Source organism: Piliocolobus tephrosceles, chromosome 2 (genome assembly GCF_002776525.5).
Source record: "Piliocolobus tephrosceles isolate RC106 chromosome 2, ASM277652v3, whole genome shotgun sequence".
Classification (NCBI taxonomy): domain Eukaryota; kingdom Metazoa; phylum Chordata; class Mammalia; order Primates; family Cercopithecidae; genus Piliocolobus; species Piliocolobus tephrosceles.
Genome location: NC_045435.1, coordinates 52568438 through 52585302, shown reverse-complemented (window position 1 = coordinate 52585302; position 16865 = coordinate 52568438). Strand labels below are relative to the sequence as shown.

At 43.1% G+C, this 16865-nt stretch overlaps 2 protein-coding genes across 5 annotated transcripts in view; one reads left to right on the top strand and one right to left on the bottom strand.

Annotated features, from left to right (window-relative positions):
* Positions 1-1034: 1034 nt before the first annotated feature.
* On the bottom strand, positions 1035-4205 carry LOC111546886. The gene is made up of 2 exons (XM_023218374.1): positions 4019-4205; positions 1035-1401 (listed from the first exon to the last, which is right to left on the bottom strand). Exons 1-2 carry the CDS (start codon positions 4183-4185, stop codon positions 1221-1223), a joined length of 348 nt encoding a protein of 115 aa, XP_023074142.1. The 5' UTR covers positions 4186-4205; the 3' UTR covers positions 1035-1220.
* A 149-nt stretch (positions 4206-4354) lies between these two features.
* LMCD1 (LIM and cysteine rich domains 1) overlaps positions 4355-16865 on the top strand; it is a 67723-nt gene continuing 55212 nt past the window's right edge. The window contains exon 1 of one of the 4 annotated variants that reach the window (XM_023218569.2): positions 4355-4528. Coding sequence is in view for 2 of the 4 variants with exons in the window: in XM_023218570.3 (XP_023074338.1) it covers positions 4487-4528 (42 nt within the window). In the remaining 2 variants the exon portion in view is untranslated. The remainder of the gene's footprint in view (positions 4529-16865) is intronic. The other 3 variants (XM_023218570.3, XM_023218567.3, XM_023218568.3) reach the window with 3 other exon arrangements.

Sequence of the window (16865 nt, the reverse complement as noted above, 5' to 3'; positions counted from 1 at the left end):
CTCAATAATTTTTATATTAATCACAGGTGGGAATGACAACATTTTAGTTATATTGAGTTTAATAAAATATATAATAACTATTTCACCTGCTTCTTTTTGAGTTTTTTAATATGACTATTAGAAATTGTCCAATTACATACATGGCTTGCATTGTGTTCCAGTGGGAAAGCACTGATGTCTAACCTCCCACCACTTCCAGAAGAGAATGTAAACTCCTTAGCATGCTTTATAGGGCCTACATGAGCCAGCTCCTGCACGCCTCACCTGAGGCTCCTCATACCATTCTCCCTGTCCCACCACACTGACCTCATGATCCCTCAGACACACCACACTTGCACTCACCTCAGGGTCTCTGCACTCATGACCCCATCCTCCTGGAATGTTCTCTCTATGGGGACTCTACTCACAGCTGACTCATTCTCCTTCATCGTGGCTTAGTTCACACACCACCTGTTCAGCCAGGCCATCCTGGACCCCCGATCTAAAATGACTGTATCCAATTTATTTCCTCCTAGGCACTCACTGCCATCCTTAATTACCTTATCTAAATATCTATCCACTTGTTTAATGCCTGTTCCCCCCTACACACATTAGAATAGAAGCTATATGAGGGGAGGGACATTTCCTGTCTTATTCACTGTTGCATCCTCAGCTCATGGTCTAACCCATAGTATTTCCCAATTCAATCTTTGTTTGTTTGTTTAATTAATTCATTCATGAATGGTAAAAAGAATACAAAACTCAGAGTCAAAAATCCCAGTTAGGACAAGACCAGTGAAAATGAGGACAACAGCAACAGCATCTTAATCCAAGTTCTTCCTGTTTTGCTTATAATTGACCATCTACAATCATTGTGGAAGCCGTGCAGTATAGGTGAAAGGGTGCAATCTGAAGTTAAAAACTCTGAATTTAAATTTCAGCTCTGACACTTGCCAGCTGTATGACCTTTGATACAGCCCTGGGACTGTTTGGGATTTCTGTTTTCTCTGAGACTGGTTACCTTGGAATTTAAGTAAGATTAGGGCTCTGTCAACCAGAGAGCCCCAGAAATCATTATTAGACCAAGATGTTCTCCAAGGAGAAGGATTCTTTTATTTACCTTGATGTCTCCAGCACCTATCAGAGGGCTTGGCTTATGGCACATACCCCAAAACTCCTTGATAGATGAATGAATGCTTCTAATAAGCCCCAGTGTCAAAAAGCAATGACCCTTGGAGAAATCAGATCTCCACTCTTTCAACTTGGAAAAGATATCCAATTTTCTTCCAAAGAGAGGTGAAGAGGACCTCAGAGCTGGAGTGAGGCTCAGGTGAAATAATTACATTTCCCTCATTCTCCTGAAAAGTCCCAAGTTGTAATAGTCTGTCCAGGTGTCCGGCTAAGTCTCTGAATATAGGTCCCCTGGTTAACAAGTGGGTCAAGTGTAAGGTTTAAAGTGTCAAAGTCAGAATCCTCAACTGGGGAGACAGCAACTTCTAGCAGAGAGCAGGGATCCCCTCTCTGCCTACAGCAGGTCTTTTTCCAGAAAGGAGGGAAAGAGCCACCCCAAGCAGCAGCTTCTGACACTCGCATTCTGAGAAATTCTGAGAAACAGCTGCAATATCTGCCTCCTTAACTGTACCTGGAGCCAAGGGTAAAAATAAGGAGTGGGAGAGACTCTTGTGGTTGGAGCTATTAATAAATAGTGTTAAAGTTAATAAATTAGTATTATTTCATGGAACAATATTTTTTCAAGATGGGGCAAGGAGGGTGGCTGGGAAGGGAGTGGGAAATGACTTCACTGGGCAGGCTTTTGCCTGGTTTGAAAGGGATAAAGCTTGCCTTTGTTATATTCCTGGCTTCTGTTCCATAGCTCTAAACTATAAAGGCTTCTGACATGACATGCTGATTTAGCACTATTGTTCCTAGGATTTGCTACTGAAAGGACTATTCATGTGGAAACCTCCTCTCCCAAGCCAGGCTTCTGTTGACCACTATTTATTTACATACTGGTTTAACATGCAGCCCACCTTGGAAGTTTGGACAAACCAGGCCAGGTGTGCCATTGCGCCATCTCTCCCTATTCTTACCTTGCCTGCTTACTGCATGGAGGTAGAGAGTAGAAGAAGGTTACCAGAGGTTGGGAAGTGGTGGGCTGGGGTGTCAGAGAATTAAGAGAGGTTGGTTAATGGGAACAAACACAGTTTGATAGTAAGAAAAAGTCTAGTATTCAATAGCACAGTAGGGTGACTATAGTTAACAACAATGAATTGTATACTTCAAAATAGCTGAAAGAGGCTGGGTGCAGTGGCTCACTCCTGTAATTCCGGCACTCTGGGATGCTGAGATAGGAGGATCACTTGAGGTCAGGAGTTCAAGACCAGCCTGGCCAACATGGTGAAACTCTGTCTCTACTAAAAATACAAAAATGAGCCAGGTGTGGTGGCTCATGCCTGTAGTCCCAGCTTCTTGGGAAGCCAAGGTGGGAGAATCCCTTGAACCTGGGAGGTGGAGGTTACAGTGAGCCAAGATCGCACTGCTGCACTCCAGCCTGGGCAATAGCACAAGACTCTGTCTCAAAAAAAAAAAAAAAAAAAAAAACGCTAAAAGTGATTTGACATGTCCCTAATACGAGGAAATAATAAATGTTCAAGGTGATGGAAATCCTAAACACCCTGATTTGATCACTACACATTGTAAGCATGTATCAAAATATCACATGTACGATCATTACATATCAATTAAAAAATATATAAAAGCCAAAACCCAACCTCTATTCATTTGCCAAATGTGTACTGAGCCTATATCACATGCTAGGTACTTGCGGATACAGCTGGGAGCAAACAAGGCAAAAATCAATTATAGCAGAAATCTGTGAAAGAAGAAATAGGTCAACCCTCATCTTGGAAAAGAAAAGCCACAAATAGAAAGCCCTTTCCAGGAATGTGTAATAAAAAGTCACAATTCAGGATCCCTGGCCGAGATTTGGGATGACTGGAGACGATGATAAGAACTAAATTGCAGGAGGCTTTCAAGAGGAAAAATGCCTCCAGCAAGAGACAGCCCCCAGAATGGGAACTGCAGCCTCCCACTCTCAGCAAATCCCTCCCCAACGGTGTACTTCGGAAGCACTCTTCAGTCTCTGTGCAACCAAGTTTTATTTTAGCCTACAGGAGCCCTGGTTTCTAGCAGGGGGCACTGCAAAGAGGCGTTACAGGCCGAACCCCTCACAACAGAGACAGCAGTATTCTCTCTAGGATAAAAAGGACTTGTGTTTAATCCTCTGTCAGGGCAGGGGGGAAATGCCTCTGGGAATCCAAGTCTGTGGAACCGGCTCAGCAGAGAGATGTGGCTTTATGGACAAACAACATGACATAGAGAGAGGAACCTGGCCAATTCTGTCTTATAAGAGTAGTTATGTTATGTGTTGCAAGGACTCCACATTCCATGGATTTGTGAACTCAGATGGAATCTTGTTTGTCCAGGCCTGCATGAACCCATTTATCTAAAAATTACTAACTTACCAGTTTATAGTTTACAATCCTGTGCCCCCCCAAGCCCCACCCCCATGAGCTCTCTCTCTCTCTTACTCTCAGTCTCTCACGTTAAAGCCTTGCTCAAGAGCTCAGCTGCGGACCAGTAATTCTCTCTGATTATTTCCTCATCTATCGTCTTAGAGTCATAATAATAATAATACCTGAGATAATATATGCATACAACAAGACAATATGTCCTTAGGAGCATCTCTAAGATCAGGACAGTGATTTCTTGCTCATGGAATAGGGAGGATTTATGTTAAAGCAAGTTATGTGAAAGCAGTTTAATACTTTACAAATGTTACGTTAAAAAAATCATAACTCGCTGGAATCTTTCTCCTCTCTGGATATTGGAGAACTCGCCCAGGTTTGGGAAAAGTTAGCCAGCTCCTGCAAAACACCTCCTCCCTCGGCCCTCCCCGCACCCCCTACGACCAGGCAGAAAGGGTGGGAAGGGGAGCACAACTCAACATTTATTTCTGGATCCAGCTCACTAAAAATACCTCGGCCCTCCTGTTTGATCACTCTCCCTTTTGACCTGAATGGATCGCGGGAGCCGCGCCGTCCGCCCCACCCTCAGCCCGTTGCCCTTTAAAGGAAAAGGGCGTGGGGACGGATTCCTGCCGCTCGAGGGATAGGAGCGAACCTGGCAGTCGTGGGCCGCGGCCATGCTGACGTCAGGGCAGCCAGCGCTCCGCTCCGCTAGCGGCCACAGTGCAGAGACTTCCCGGAGGGAGGGGGACAGCCTCGCGCTGGGATTGGCTGGCCTCGCGCGAGCGCCGGCGCGGAGTGGCTGGCGAGGTTTTAGAGGGAGTCCCGCTCTCCAATTAAAGCGGCCCAGCTGCGCCTAGCTGCGCATAGAGCTCCCTCCCAGGCCCGCGAACTTGGCCATTCAGCCGCCGCTGTCCCCGCTGCGCGCCCTCGCGCCTCTGCCTGAGAAGCCAGGCGCTGTTCCTCCACCCCAGAAGAGGATGGCAAAGGTGGCTAAGGACCTCAACCCAGGAGTTAAAAAGGTGAGCGGAAAGCTTTCTGTATTTACCCAGACTCATTCTTTTTCTTGTTTCCCCTTCCCATCTGTTCGCGGAAACTTCCCAAAAGTTAATGAGAAGGAAACTCTTTAAATTCCAAAACTGCATGGAAAACAAATAGTTGGGAATACATGTTTGAGCTAACAGGCACACACATCCCAAACCCATTGTTGTGTAAAATATTTGCAAAGGGTCTTATGTCTTTGGTGATGCTAGTTAAAATTTAATATTTAATTAAGATAAAACATATATATATATAATCTTATGGTCTGTAAAGGAAAAACCCCTAGCTTCCTCACTCCCTGTCCTCAGGTGGCTGAAGTAAGGGTTGAGGGCATATAATGTTTACTCATAGTCTCCCTTTTGCTATTATCACAGTGTTTTGTGGGTTTTCCCCAGTACACACACACACACACACACACACACACACACACACAGTTTCTTTAGTTGGTGATGTTGGCAGTGGCAGCAGTTCCAGCATAAGGGAACTGATTTCTGTCCCCAGGGTCTGCACGTTTCCCTTTCAAGAAGGGCTGGCCCGGAGCCCAGAAGGTCACGGGTAAACTCCTTCACAGGAGCCTGCGGCTATGCCTATAGCTCCAATATCATTTGTTGCTTACCTGAATGCAGCTGGGAGAGGGCACAGGCTGGAGACTTAGAGAACATGTGAATGGGAAGGGAACAGAGAGACAACCTAGGCTTTACAGATGGGGAAACTGAGGCCTGGAGTCACAGAGAGTTGGTTCTAGCAGGCAGCTGACTGTAAGGAAAGCCCTAGGTATCCAGACTCAGTTCCTGCCACTTTTTAACTGCACAGTATTCACCAAGTCACTTTTCTGAGCCTCAGTTTCCTTATCTCTGATGTGGGGATGGTAGACCTAACCTCCCTCAGGGCAGTGGTAGCAGGGATATTGACATTGTGAGTTAATTTCCCAAAGCAGTAGTTGTTAAACTCTGATTTCACAGGATTTAGTCTTGCAGGGCAAAGTCTTCCTTAAACATCTGCCATTAACCTGCAGGATACAATGAGAGGGGGAAGAAAAAAGATTGTGAGAATCAAACTAAAGACACAAACAGCCACTTAGAGGCACAGCATTCACCATCGAATTTATAGCTGTGATCTTTTATAGACAATTTGCCCAGACCCTATCACAGAGTCCAGTGGATCCTTCTAAATGGGTGTACCAAGTCACATTGAATCTGGGCATTTCTCTGGAATGTATCATGCCTCATTGCATTTGCCAAGCTATTTGCAGAATCAAGTCATTTCCCTTTCTACAGAAATTACCATAATACTTTAGACTCTTAGAAGATACCTACTAATCTCTACCTAGTAGTGAGTTATGCATGCAGTGCTCTTATTTCTCTATACATTTTTCTGGACTCCTTGAGGGCGAACCTGTCTTGTTCATCCCTGTTCGAACATAGCACCCCATGCCACACAGCAGGACTTAAAAACGTATGAGTGAGCCACGAGAATATCTGTCCAGCTAAGACCACACTGTTTGCATAGGCTTCATTTTATGCATTATTTTTTAACTTGTAGCATTGATATTTGTGTGTCTGAACTGCCTCCCCAAGTTCAGACACAGAATAGTTCCGGGCTAAAGGTGGCAGAGTTCCATTGTCCTCCAGAAAGTGAAATGATTCTGAGTATTTTTAATATAAGCTGGTTTATGGTTACTGTATGAGGTGAGATGAGGTGTATGGAGACTCCCCCTCCTCACTGCAGTCCTGGGTTGCCACTTGGAGGAAGCCTTGTTTTTATTTTCCTTTGCATAGGGGAGTGTGATTATCCTGATTAGAGGTGGAACATGTTCTCCTTCTTGTCACCCCCTAGTGCCAACTTCCTTGGCCTGCAAAGGGTTTGTTTTCCATTTAGATCCAATTACAGGCTTAGAGAAAGAATGTGGTGGGTAGAGATGAAAGGGCAGATACTTTTTTACCTCTTGGGACTGCGACAATCAGGAGGAAGATCACCATTTTGTAGGTTAACCAATGCCTTCAACTCAAAATGTGGAGGGGAGGGAAGAGAACCGACAAGCTCCTCTTGCTGAACTGAATGTCACAGAAGTGATTAAGTACTACGTGATATCAGCAACATGCTGAAAAGCTTTTACTGCATATTTATTTTTTAAATCGGCAACAGTGGGGGGAGGTTTATAACATTTGGCTTCAGGATGCATAATCACACTTAGACATTTTGAAACAATTTCATAGACTCTTACAGCTACAAGGGGCCTATTTACAAAATGAGAAATGGCATACAGGCTGTTTCCATTGCCCTACCCCCAAGGGGGTTGGGGCAGGAATCCCCACCAACTGGATAGTCATAAAAAGATCTTCAGCAGAGAACACAAAATCTAAAAACTGGAGTAGACTTAAAGATCATCTCACCAACCCCAGGTAGGCTAGGGAAAGAGACTCACTAGGGGCCACATACATACATCATGGCAGACCTTACAAGTTCCCCAACTTCTCTCTTTCTTTCTAAGTAAAATGCTACCACTGGCTGCTCTTGAACCATTTTTTTTTTTTTTTTTTTTTTTTTCTATTAGGAAAGAGAAGGTTTCCTAGCCCAGACAGTTCCCTGAGAATGGGGAAACTGCCAACACGTCTTGATAACAAAGGGCCTTGAAAGCCAAATGCCATTTTGCTGGGTGAAATCAATCTCGACTATGGATTTGTTCTTGTTGATTAAGGATGCAAATTATTAGTGCAGGCTTTGGCTTCAGATCTGGGTTAAGTCCCAGCTCCACCACTTACTAGCTGTGTGCTCTTGGGCAAGCTAATTAACTTTGAGTCTGTATCCTCACCTCATTTGAAAGTTGAAGAAACAGTAACAACATCTACCTGCCAAAGTGGCTGTGGTAATTAAGTGAGATGATGTACATAAAAGGCTCAGCATATGAGCACTCAAAGTTAGCCATGGCAGTCCTTGGTGGTGGCAGTACATTTCAGTGGGTGCATGGATGCTGAAAGGAGTCTTTTGGCAAATGAAGGACACTTTTATTTATAACTGCCCCCATCTGAAGAGCACTCAGCTTGCACTCAGCTGAACCTAAGCCATTGCTCAGCTTTGACAGGCTAAGACAATAACCAAATGCTGTTGCCTTCATTCTCACCCAATGGATGCAAAATCTGCTTACGTGGAATAGTCTTCCCTTCCGAATGTGGATTGCCAGTTATTGAGCATTTCACTTTGGAGTTATATAATGTTGGGCCTGGAAGGGGAATTGGAGCTCCTTACTTTTTAGATAAGGAAACTGAGGCCCAGAGGGATCAAGCTCCTTATCAGAAGTTGCAAAGAAAATGTACTGAAGCCTATTAGGCTCTGCAAGAATACAGACCTCTTGACTCTCAAGGAGCCATCTGTAGGAATTTAGAAGGGATTAGAAGAAAGAGAGCTAGGAGCCTGTTCATAGTTGACTGTGCAGTCACCAGTGGGCTGGCTCCACAGGGAGATAATTAGAAATTCTCACCCCTCAACAAAATGCCCACAGGGCATTAAATGATGGTAATTCTGAGTGCATCGCCAGGTCCACCTGGATGTCCCTCTCCATGCTTCTCTACGTCACATCCCTCTTGGCTTTCCTGTCCTTCAGGCTAGGCCTTCCCTCTATACTCAGCGCTTCCTGCTTTCACCTCCACTTCCTGCAGTGTGCAAAACTACTGGCACATCACCCGGGTGAGCCGATCCAATGTAAACATGGCTCCTCAAGAATTGTTGTTGGCTCCCTCAATCTTAAAAACATATTAAACTGTCACTTAAAGACCTTAATAGCCAAGACATTAGAGACATGCCCATAGGTGTATAAGCAACTTGGCCCAAAACAGAGCCTTATTTTTTAAAAACAAATAAATTATCCAAGTCCCTTTTAAAGGCTCTCTAAAAACAGATGCTGAAACCATTACTTTGTAAATTGCAGATTTTTGTCCTAACTTGCAGGTGTGTCTGACTATGTGGAGTTGGGGGCTGACAGTTGACTTTCACCAATGTATCCGCCACTGTGGTAGTGGGAGGCAGGGAGGAGCTTCATCAGATTATCTTCAGGCTTAATCTAAGCCATCTCAGCTCCAAGGCTAGGAATTTGTTCAGAGCTTACCAACACTCCTACGAGTTGGAAAGTGGAAAAATGACTTTGGCATTCCCCTCTGAGGATGCTTGGTTTGATCCTTTCTTCATGCAACTGACCAGAGGTGACAAGGATGAAAAAAGAATAGGCTGAAATCAGCAAAGGCTGGGGACCAGGAAGGAGGGGCTGCACACAGGCTTTTGTGTGTGTCTTTCCTTCCGCCCTTACGCAGGCCACTTCCCAAGAGGAAAAGGTAAAGAGTAGAGAAGTAAGGGAATAGTTCCTCTCACAATCCACTAGAGCCGAGAAGGCTCCAGGAGAAGTATTCGATTTGACTTTAGGAAGGCAGATTGTCCTTTCTTTTCAACTTGCACATTCAAAATAGCTTGTGTGTCTCATAAAGTGGAGATTTGCCATGATAAGTAACAGACCTTGAGAGCTCTTATCTCCCGACCATTCATCCAACCCCATTTAAATCTTTATTTTAAGAACAGATTTCTGGCAGGGGCGTGAGTCATTATAATAACTGCAGGCATTTACTCACTGGGTGACTTTGGACAGGTCACCTTTCCTAGGAAGTGGCAGAATTTGGGTAACAACCAGGGTTCTTTCTGCCTCCAGCCCACTGACCTTTCCTTTACACCAGACCATCTCCCAAATAACAAATGATTATGGAAAAATAGGCTTAAAACTTCGTTCCACTGAAAGCGGAATTGTGAAGCAGCTTTTCAGGACATCCAAAACGAAGAGCCAGCTGTTGCTCTTGAAGAGCCTTCGTTTAGAAATATCCACACATCCCCTACCATTTGATAACAGGAAGAGGATTTGCCCAGCTGCTATTATCTCACCAGGTGCAGGGCCACTAGCTACTTTTGCAGGACTCCTTCAAGATCACAACATTTCCTTAACTCCACATGGAACAATTGGTATGTCCCAAACCATTCTTGAATGTTTACACATGGCAATAGCATAGATCTGCAAAAGCTCTAGAAAATGCTCTCTATAAAACTTTTATAGAAAGAGTTACATATGAAGTTGAGTCTCCTATGTCCACCAACGCTCCTTTAGTGGCTGAAACACAAATTTAGTATCTAATCCTGTATACTTGATGCAGAAATTGTGTTTTCACAAAAACAGAAGTGACAAATCAATTACAGTGCTTTGTGAAACTCCCAGATCAACTCCTTGTCTCATATCTGCTCTTTTGCATGAGAAGCAAACCCTTTTACTTTTTTTTTCTCAGAAAAGAGAAAGGAATCTGTTCTTGCTTTTATTACCTATTTGGATTCTTGCCTCCTAACAGACTTATTCTCTGTTAGGACAGGCAAGTTTGGGGCTAGGCAAAAGAGAGGAAGGAAAGACGTCTCTAAGGGTCCAGAGATGATTGACATTTTCTTGTGTGTTAGCTCTTTAGCTTCAAAGACTACCATGCAAAGATATTTGTGTCCTTTTTTACACATGAGTAAGACTAAGAGTTTAAAATGACTTGCCTAAGGTCACGTGATGACAGATTAAGAACTCAAACTCAGGGCTCTCTGACTCCAAAACTTTAGTTCTTTTTACTCTACAAGAAACAGAAGGCATTCATAGAAAGCAGGAATCTGGTGTGGAGAGACTATTATTATTACTGTGACTTTCATACACTGATCAATTTCTTCCAGCCCACTAAACTCATTGATAGTCTGGTTCAGAATCTTCCCATTGATAGTCTGGTTCAGAATGTTTCCAGGCATCTGCATCTCTTCGATAGCTCTTGGTCACCACCAGGAGCATACTGTCACCCACACCAAATCAGAGCCATTTCCTAGGTATAGGATAAAGACTCTCTTGATTTCTCCTGGTTTTCCAGAAGGCTAATGGACATCTCCCAGCAAAAGACTAGTAGAGAGACCTTTTAAAGAATAATACATATTATCCTAATACTCTAAAATAATCCTAGAGACCTTGTCCCAGAGCTTTCAGGAAACTCTGGCCTGGAGATAAGGTTGGCCTTGACATGCACATTTCTACATGTCTGGTCAGCCTGACCCATGGCTTACCCAATAATATGTAAATCATGACCAAGCCAAACATGGCCTGGGCCCCCACCAGGAGACATGCTTTAAAAGGAAGTGTAATTGCTAAGGGAGAATAAACAAAGGCTCCATTTGGCAAGTAACTCTGTTGAAGGACAAAGGAGTGCCAGTGTCCAACTCAAGGTGGCTGTTTCAAATCCACATGCTTTGTGTATAGGTTTTGTCTCCTCCTCCTGTTTAAAAAATATTGAGTCCTTTGTAAAATTTATCTTTGGAGACAAATGCTAATGAGACATTATCTAAAAGAGCTGAGCAGAATCTTGTTATCTGCTCATTCAACCCCTTCATGTCACAAATGGGATGGGGGAGAAATGGCATATCTGAAATTTACAAAGAAAAAAATGGCATATCTGAAATTTACATAAGAAATGGCATATCTGAAATTTACAAACTTACATTTACTTGAGTGGTGCCACAACCAAGATACATTGACTCTCAGTGTCTTTTATGAATGAAGGAGAAAAGAGTGTCTGCTGTATTCTGTCACTTCCACACCCAGAGTGTCCCAGTTTTGTGTCAGCCTTATACCCTGAAACTTAGAAGTTCAGGTGGACATTTTGACTGTGAACTTAGCTTTGGGCACAAGATCCAGCAGCCACTTTGAGGAGCCATTAAACACACAGCATTTGCAAGCACAAAGATCTAGGTGTGACCTGCAGTTCTTCAATTTGCCAGGTCTGCAAACTTCACCAAGTTACTGATCCTCTCTGGACCTCTGGTTCTTCATTTGAGAAAGATAGCTAACCATAGTTCTACATTAAACAATAGTTTAATGAGGTAAAGCGCATAAAGTGCCTGGATACATAATATACCCTTGATAAACATTTTCTCCTGCTGTTATGGGTATCCCCTCTCATCAGCAAGATGCAAAAATCCCATAGGTTATTAAGTATTGGAATGTGGAAGACCAAATTCAGTTTACCTACATCACATGGGGCTTCTAAGCTCTCAGACAGCAGGACCTTCTCTTTGTAGTTAAACCTGGACCTAGCCATAAATATGCTCAGGCCGGCCGGGCGCGGTGACTCAAGCCTGTAATCCCAGAACTTTGGGAGACTGAGACGGGCGGATCATGAGGTCAGGAGATCGAGACCATCCTGGCTAACATGGTGAAACCCCGTCTCTACTAAAAAAAAAAAATACAAAAAATTAGCCGGGCGAGGTGGCAGTCGCCTGCAGTCCCAGCTACTCGGGAGGCTGAGGGAGGAGAATGGTGTGAACCCGGAAGGCGGAGCTTGCAGTGAGCTGAGATCCGGCCACAGCACTCCAGCCTGGGCAGCAGAGTGAGACTCCGTCTCAAAAAAAAAAAAAAAAAAAAAAAAATGCTCAGGCCACATCACATTGCAAAATCATGAGAATAGCCACAGTTCATCTTGGGTGTTTCCACAGCAGCCCTCCCCTGTTCCATTACCAGTCTTTCCTTCCAATGTCTTGCTTATAAGATAGGGCAAGAGTCACTCATTTCTTTATATAACAAATATTTATTTAGCATCTGTTATGTGCCAGTCACTGTGCTAAGTGCTGAATACATGACAATAAATAGGAAAGCTTTGATCCCTGCCAAGTAAACTTGAGTCTGGTAGAATTTATTTTTCATAGGGCAGGAGACAGGTCAAATAATGTCAGTATTCTGTGAGTCTTTGTGTTCCTTGACCTCTCCCCTCCCCAGCACACCCACATACCTCTCCTTCCTTTTCCAACCTCCCTTTCCACCCTCAGATTTTCCAGGACACATACCTTCAGAGCCACATCTCAGCTCTGATCATCCCTACAGTGTAACAGTAGAATGAGTGTGGTAGTTCTCCCAGTTGTCACATTTTAAACAGGGCCTTTGGGAAGAAACCACCAGAGGCACTGAGTGAAAAGGAGTCTGAGGCAAGGGGGACTATTGGCAGCTCTCAGATCCCACCAGCAGCCAGTGGTCCCTCAGCCTTCCTACAGCGATGTGGTGGTAGGCCAGTTGTCTTTGCTCAGCATATGTTTGCTCAGCATGTGTTTTCAGAGGCAGCTGAACATTTAGATTATATTTTTCATAGTATTGATGTCAGGGACACCAAAAGGCAGGAGCATAGGGAAAGGACTCTTGGCTGGCTAATGACCTCATAAGAAACCTGCCCTTAGAAGAGAGCATCTATTTGGGCTGTATGACTCAGTGGCGTTTCTAGGTACTGATTCATGAGGCTGACCATCCAGGTGACTGACCCGGGCAATCTGCTGGCTGAAAGAGGTGGAAGGAAAGTAGATCCCAGCTCTGCCCTCATCCTGGAGGAGAGCCACCCCTCCTACCACGTCACGCGGGTGCTCCCCACCCCAACCCTGGCTCAGTGGCCAGCCAGTCTCCTTGTTAAGAGGATCTGACTCTAATGTGGGGAGAGGTCAGCATCTGGGGGCTTCTTATTTTTGAGGAAGTATAAGAGAGAGATGTTTTGAAATCTTATTAGTGGATAGAGGACAGGCTTTTAACCTAGGATCTGTAGATAGAATTGAGGGTGTCAGGGAACTGAAATCAGAAAAAGTATTGCATTTTTTATCCCTAACCTATAACTGAAATTTAGTATTTCTTACTGCTATGAATAAAGATAAATGCCCTAGAAGTTTAGCAGCCCCTATGCCTTTCATACCAATGGAAAGCAGGTATTTTTATGTCACATTACAGCTGAGATAGATCCTCATCCTACCATTTATACTAATCCCTGCTCTGAAATGACCATAATTATACCCATTGCTAGATCATATTCATTAACTTAGTAAAGGCACATCTGTTACTAACTCACAAATTTGTTTTTATATATTGATACTATCTCAGTAATATTGGTTTTCTTTGCATTTTTATCTTATGCATTTAAGACATTGTCCTAAGAGATTTCTCATGTCAGATAAACAAAGAACCTAAAAATATAAAGACTCTTTCCACATCAAGCTAAGGCATTAGCAGCATTACACCACACACACACACACAAATATACACATATAAGCATAAACATGTAAGCACACACATACAGCTGTAGTGGATTGAGGTCTGAGGCTCTTGGAGTAAACAAACTCAATTCAAATTCCAACTCTGCCACTCATTTCCTATTACCTCGAACAAGTCATGTTAGTTCTGAGCCTTAGTTTCTTCATCAATAAAAGGGGCCTAAAAGTTATTGTACTCATAACAATCATCTAAGCTCTTGGCACAGTACTTGACATATAAGGAATGTGTATTAAACACAAGGCATCCTCACCATTAAAAGAGCTAATGAAGGTGAAATGGTAAAGAGAATAAAAACATTACTTTGTTGAAGCTTTTTAAACTAACCGTTGATTTGGCTAACTCTAAAAATGTATTTTGTCCAAACACATATTACACAAATATTATATGCCAGGGACTGAGCTGGGAAACGGAGAAATAAAAGGAAAGGAATTTTAAAATCTGATGGTCTCAGAAAAGGAACAGCCTAATCAAATCATCAAAGAATCATAGCAGTGCCTAAAGACCTTGATCAGGGTACATGTGTGGGACTGAGAGAGATCAGAAGAGGAAATACTTAATCTTACCTGGGGAGGTCAAGAAAGGCTTCCCAAAGGGGACATTTGAGCTGAGCGTTAAAAGACGAGGATGAATGAGCTGTTAGGATCAGGCCACAGTCCAGTTTTATACCTTCCAAATCTAACACCCATATTTTCCATTCTATTCGATTTCCAACTTGGGGAATATCACCCATCTTGGACTGTGGAGAAATACATTCCACTGTATTCATCTAGCCACAAATGCACATCTTTTATCTTCTCATCCGAGAACCTGTTCCTCTTCCTCTCAAGCAAAACCCACTGGGGTGACAGGATAGCAAGGCCTGTCAGGCTGCACGTAGAAAACTTCTCATGGTAGTGACTTGAGGCTCTCCCAAGCCCTGCAATGGAGATCCACAAAACTCCTCCCGGTTGAGTTTGAATTTTTGCAGGAAGATACAGGTTTGTGTTTTGACAGCAGGAAAAAAAGGTAACCAAATATATGCAATATATATGGAAAGAAAGGAACACACACGTGTGTGCACACACATATACGTCTGTGAGATCCAGCACACGGCACATGTGAGCAGAACATGAAAACACCATTCAGAGCACCATAGCATGTGTGTGCACCCTGAGCTTCACTCTGAAGCCATTTAATAACAAGAGGAAAAGAAATCGCAAGTAGGACTTTTTGATGAACTGTGAGGAAGCAAAACAGCGTTCTGAAATATGGGAACTTGGTTAATAAGATCTGGAATCTTGCATCAAAACAATTTCTTTCACATGGTTTTTACTTCGATTTCTGACTTGGTCTGAAAATGTGAGTTCCTTCTTGCCGTATTTTAGAGCAAGTGATGCATTGAAATGAAACACACATGGCTTGGATATCTCAGTGCCACTAGGATGATTGTCCTTGATTTTTGTCAGTTGTACGTGGTACATTAAACAGAGAAAAATAAAATCCCAGATGATTCCCTGGCAATTATCTGAAAAATAACATTATGGTGATCATCCCTGCATTTGCAAGGACATGAAAAAAGGGCAAGATTTGGTGGAAAAGCTTTGTTTCCTCTAATCTGTCCTCCTACAGAACCAACAGATCTCAGTAGCCCATGGGGAAGATACAACCCTGTAATGAGATTCCCAGCTAATTAAAATGGCTGTCATCACCCACCTTGCACATTTCCATGAACCCAGCCCAGAAATTGGACCATCACAGGGGAAATCATCCTATATTTATTTGAATAATGTTTGTACTGTGTATTTCAGCAATTAAAATTAACTTTTAAGAAGTAAGAAGAGGCTTAGGGATTCTCTAGGTCAACTGCTTTCTTTAACAGATGAGGAAACAGACCCAGCAAAGCCAGATGACTTGCTTGAGGTCACAGAGCTAGTTAGTGGGAGAGGTAGGATTAGAATTCAAGGTACTATAGCCTTTCAAGTTCAGAAAGACTTTTAAAAGCTGTGTTGTGTAGAACCACTTCCACATAAACATGAGATGAGCTGGGCAGCCAGCTGCTGTCAGAATACCACTGAGGAACACTCACACCTCCTGAAGATGTCTAATTTTTTAAACTTCTCTAATTATTGGAAAGCTCTTTGTTATTTTGAGCTAAAATTTCTCTCTATGTAACTTCTCCTTATTGGTTTTCTTTATTTCCTTGACAGATTCAAGGAGGTAATGGCCATTTTTTTTTCTGAAATCCCAGTCCCAGTTAACCTACTAAGTCCTACATATTGGTCAGGATGAAGGTCAGAGCATCTATATTTTGGGTTTCTTCCTACCTTCAGGGAGACCTGGTGTCAGTTCTTAGCTGAGTGAGATGGCCAGCAGACATCCCCCAGGGTTTATCTGGGGATCCATCTTGTTACTTGTGCCAGCTTCTCCACCAGGCTAGGATAGTTCCCTCTCCTGGCCTCACTCAGGTGGGGAAGCCCTTCTGTGCCACCAGCTATCCTGTTTCTTGCAAGAAGATTTTTAATGTGGGAAATCATGGCAAGAAAGAGGTGCTAGGCAGCATTAAAGCACCAAGAGAAGAACTCCAAACCCGTGTCATAAACACTCAAGAAAAATCAACACTATTCTACATGCATACATGCATAGTACCTTTCTTTCAAAGAAAAAAGGAAGAGAGGGATGTGTATAAAGTCAAAGAAGGCTAAGGAGGCAAAGAGGAAATGCTTGATAAATAGAGGTAATATCCAAAACTTTTAAAAAATTGTTTGTAAAGTTGTCATCACTTATTACTCTGTGGAATGCTAGAACAGGACGAGGGTAATCCAATTTTGCATGCTTGTGCCTTTTCCTCTGAGGGTAATCAAATTTTGCATGCTTGTGTCTTTTCCTCTGGAGGTGGTACTCAATAAACAACTATGGAGGCTGGCCATCAAAATGAACTTGCTCTCATGAAAAGATACCACTAAGAAAGTGAAAGGCAATCCACAGAAAGAAAATATTTGCGGTATTTGTATATACTGATCCCCAGACAAACCCTGAGGCATGTCTGCTGCCATCTCACTCCGCTAAGAGCTGACACCAGGTCTCCCTGAAGGTGGGAAGAAACCCAAGAAATAGACACTCTGACCTCCATTTTGAATATTTATTTGTGTATGTGTATATATATTTGTATAGATAGATAGATAGATAGATAGATAGATAGATAGATAGATAGATAG

What these genes read in the sequence shown, in the direction of transcription:
- LOC111546886 (XM_023218374.1), bottom strand. Translation starts at nt 4,185, where the DNA reads ATGGCCGCGGCCCACGACTGCCAGGTTCGCTCCTATCCCTCGAGCGGC. An exon ending in GATCAAACAGGAGGGCCGAG is followed by an intron (nt 1,402 to 4,018) that starts GTATTTTTAGTG and finishes CTTGTTAACCAG; the next exon opens with GGGACCTATATTCAGAGACT.